The following is a 4333-nucleotide window of genomic DNA, read 5'->3' on the forward strand; positions in this document are numbered from 1 at the left end:
TTCTTGAGGAATGAACTTACCAGGAAAGCAAAGTCTCACTGCCGCCCGCACTGGGCCTCTCCCGCTCGCTCCTCTCCAATTAACGTTTCCGGTATCCTCCAAGTCAGGGAGTCCCGTTCCATTTGCAAAGTCTTTTAATGAGGTTTTTAGCGTGAAAGCTTTGCAGAATTCTCTGTGTGTGCGGCTTTGTTTCCTGCCATGTGGAGACCCCAATGCCTCCTGCGTACCAAGCAAACACCTATCACCCTTGCTCGCTCTCCTCTCTGGCCATTTAGTCTAACTCTTGTGAGGTGAGCACAGACCTTTGGGTTAGCAGGCAACCCTCAGTGAGGGGAGATACAAACTGCAAAGATGTTGTCTAGCGGCTGAAATGCCGCTGCACTGTGAGCACAGTAAAATGCCTACGGTTACCTGCAAAAGTGTATAAATGTGTTAGGAACTTGTGGGGTGAGGAGAAGGAGCAGGCACACGACCAACCCAAGTGCTCCGACATCCTCTAAACACACTGTGTAAGAATACATTTCTATTTTCTTCTCATTCTCATCATTATGGCCAAGCTGGGTATCCTTAGTTCAATATTCTGTTTAATCCTACAGTAAACATAGCACAGAAAACAAAAATGCTTACGGAAAACTGTTTTAATTAAGACCTTAAAATCAGATTTTTAAAAAAGACTTGTATGTCGTTTATTTTAAATATGACTGGATTCTCAAACATTTTCAGATGTTTCCAGCATAGAAGTTAATTTTAAATTATTTCACTGCTCCTAGAATAGGAAAAAGTTGTTAAGATTAATTAAAATTAAAAGTAATCACCGTCTTTTTAAAAGGAGAAAATTTGAACCCTAAACATTAGGGACTCAGGTGTGGGAGTCACCACTAATTCATACTGACTTTGTGGTTTATGAACATTAAATGTTCTCCAAAGTCCTGATCATTTGTGCTCTGTGTAAAAAGAATATGGCAAGCCTTTCATCCCAGTGCTTGGGAGGCAAAGGCAGGCGGATCTCTGAGTTTGAAGCCAGCCTGGTCTACAGAGTTCCAGGACAGCCAGGGCTACACAGAGAAACCCTGTTCTGAGAAAAGCGGGGGAAAAAAGAATTTGGTAAAGACACTAGCAGGCCTCTCAGCACACCTCAGCCTGCACTTCTACACGCGTGTGCAAAAGGATACATGTCTGTTTTGTGAGCAAGGCTGAAGGCCAGGGTAGGGGGCCTGTGTCCCTCCCCGACCTGTCTTTCTGAGATTGTCTGGTGCTGTTTGATGATGTAGGGAATGCAGGCTTTCAAGGCATGGCTTTACAAAGAGTGATTCTCACCAGCCTGGGCTACTGTGCCAATCACCCTGATTATGCAACATTGGGGACTATATAGTTAACACAGTTATCACTAGCAAGGCTGTATTTGGACAACATGTCAAACTTATTCTTTAATTAAATATACACCTCAGAGGGAGGGCTCTGTACACGGGGACTGTACAAAACTAGGCAAATATTTTAAAAGTTTTTTTTTTTTAAAAAAAAAAACACTCATAAATTCTTTAGTGTGCATTTTCAAAACTTGATACAGTTTTCAGATGACATCGTGTGACAGTCTCACATGGAATGAAATCAGTCTGTGTTCTAGAAATTATCATACTCAAGAACCCAAAGTAAAAATGTGGAAATGCTCAGCCACACGCCCAACACTGGGTCTTACCCAGCAAGCTCAGATGCTGAGTGGGTGCAGGCAAAAGATCTCCCCGCCTCTCAGGAAGAACATGGAGCTCATCCTTCTGGGAGTCTCTTCTGCAGGGTGACCAAGGCACCCATCTCATGGAAACACACGTTCTTTAAAACCTCTTTTCTTTTTTTTTTAAAACCCTGACAGTGGTTCCCTATTAAAGGAAGAACGAACATTACCATCAGGCCAGCACCTGCCCGAAATTCTCCCACAGTATGGGAGCAAAGATCACCGGGCCAGAGACCAAGAGGTCAGGTTTCCAACCTAGCCTATCAGCACTGTGCACACAGCCACCATTAGGTTCTGTAAAGGGGAGGGCATAGTGCAGGCAGGGACACACTAACGGTGTCTGCTGGTCCCACCCCCACAGGCCAAACAAACCCAGGTCATTAAATGTCACTGCAGAGTACAACTTCTCAATATCTTCATCCGCTCTCTCTCCTAGAAGAGGGGAATGGCGGTCAGACTTAGGCAGCCAACTGCAGTTAAAGGAAAGTGATGCAAAAGAAATGTCATCATTGCTCCGAGCATGCTCTCTGCATGTCGCTCACCGGAATGTACCAGAACTATTAAACTATGTATTAAATAAATGTCTAAGGGATGACTTAGGGAGCAAAGGTGACCCTCCCTCTGGCCAGAAAATCCTGGAGTATCGCAGCCCACATGGAGACGAAGTGAAACGAAACCTATCAAGTGTGATGGGTCCGCAGCCGCCAAAGCTCTGGCTCGTCAGAACAGCCCAGATCTCCATCCTTGCTTTCCTTGGCTCCGGACATGGCGAGCTGCACAGCGAGTCCTGAACAGTGGACAGGACACCCTGCCAGTGTGGTGCTGGTCAGAAAGAGCAGCTCTGACTGGACTACAGGAGGGGTGGGTGGGAAGCGCCTAGAGCCGGTTAAAGGCACTCGGTGTGGGTATCTCCAAAGATCAAAATCTTTAGAATAAAACTCTTACAAGAATATCAAGACTTGGGGACTTGTCTTCATAAACAAGCCAGCATCTATGGCTTCCATGGTCTGTCCCACTACTAAGGCAGGTGACCAACCATCATGAGAGCAAAACCATCTCTTGGAATTTCCTAAGGGGGAGCCTTGCAGGACCAGTCGGTTTCTTCCACCCGTGTGCGGTCTCAGTTGCCAGTTTTTGTTTTCCTTTTCTTGCGTGAACACTTGAAAGAGGATGGCCCAGGAGCTACGCCCTCGCTGAGTAGCACCGCATGTACTCTGTCAGCCACGGGTTCTCGGCCGACGACGGCTTTACCCTCTGGTTCTTTTCCACATCCACCGAGTGAGCCCGCTGCCTCTGGGCAGCCAGCTTCCTTTTCTCCACCTGCCTTCTATTCTTGGCTCGAAGTGCTGATTCATGAATCTACAGAAAGGTCAAAAATAAAGGTAGTAGCTAAGTGGGTTAGAGCTGATTTTTAAGAATATCTAACTAAAAAGTCTGGGGATATGGCTCGTCACAACCTAGAACACAGGAAGTCCTGGGTTCTGTTCCCAGGCATGGTGGCACACACCTGTAACCCCAGCACTTGGGAGGTAGAACCAAGAGCCTTGGCTATATGGAAATCTCAGTGCCAGCCTGAGGTACGTGAGACCCTATCTTATGTTACCAGTCTGATTCCCTAAAGTAAGGAGTCAAACCCCACCAGTCTATGGCATCAATGCTTGCTTCGAGGAGTAAACTGTCCCATCGCCACCCATTACCAACGACAGTAAAGCTGAGCAACAGAAAATTACATTTGCTCTTGCAAAGGACCGGAGTTCAATTCCCGGAACCCAAGCTGGGCGGCTCACAACTGTCTACAACTCTAGCCCCAAGGGGCTCTGATACCTCTGGCCTCCAGGGGCACTACTGCACTCACGGATGCAGACCCACATAAACACATGACTAAAAACAAAAAATATCTGTCAAAAGATGAAAGTTTAGATAGAGGGCTGGAGAGATGGAATCAGTGGTTACGAGCACTGACTGCTCTTCCAGAGGTCCTGAGTTCAATTCCCAGCAACCACATGGTGGCTCACAACCATCTGTAATGGGATCTGACGCCCTCTTCTGGTGTGTCTGAAGACAGCTGCAGTGTACTATGTACATAATAAATATTTAAAAAATAAAAGAAGTTTAGGTAGAAGTGGTAACCAGCTAACTTGCATGCAATCTAGGAGCAGCTCGGGAAAACTGCTTTTAGGATTAGTTTGTTTTTTATTTATTGAGACAGGATCTTGCATGTAGCTCTGTCTGGCCTGGTACTCACTACATAGATGAGACTGGCTATACACATCAGGGATTCTTCTGCTCTGCCTCCAAAGCACCGAGATGATATGGGTGCCACCACACCAAGCTCTCGAAAACTGTAGGCACCCCTAGACGTTAAGCAGGTCAAAGATTAAGTTATCCGGCATGCTTGAAAATACAACACTAAGAATGTGGAGGACAGGGCTGATGGCTCAGCAGTTAAGAGCACCGACTGCTCTTCCGAAGATCCTTAGTTCAAATCCCAGCAACCACATAGTGGCTCACAACCATCAAGTACAGCTACAGTGTACTCATATACATAAATAAATCTTTTAAAAAAGAGAGAGAGAGAGAGAGAGAGAGAGAGAGAGAGAGAGA

General features: G+C 46.1%; 1 protein-coding gene across 1 annotated transcript in view; it reads right to left on the minus strand.

Annotated features, from left to right (window-relative positions):
- Positions 1 to 1401: 1401 nt before the first annotated feature.
- The window catches only part of Ccsap (centriole, cilia and spindle associated protein), a 17999-nt gene continuing 15067 nt past the window's right edge, over positions 1402 to 4333 (minus strand). Inside the window, exon 4 of the mRNA XM_021220630.2 lies at positions 1402 to 3088. Within this exon, the coding sequence (XP_021076289.1) occupies positions 2912 to 3088 (177 nt within the window). The 3' untranslated portion in view covers positions 1402 to 2911. The remainder of the gene's footprint in view (positions 3089 to 4333) is intronic.

This window comes from Mus pahari, chromosome 20 (assembly GCF_900095145.1).
Source record: "Mus pahari chromosome 20, PAHARI_EIJ_v1.1, whole genome shotgun sequence".
Classification (NCBI taxonomy): Eukaryota; Metazoa; Chordata; class Mammalia; order Rodentia; family Muridae; genus Mus; species Mus pahari.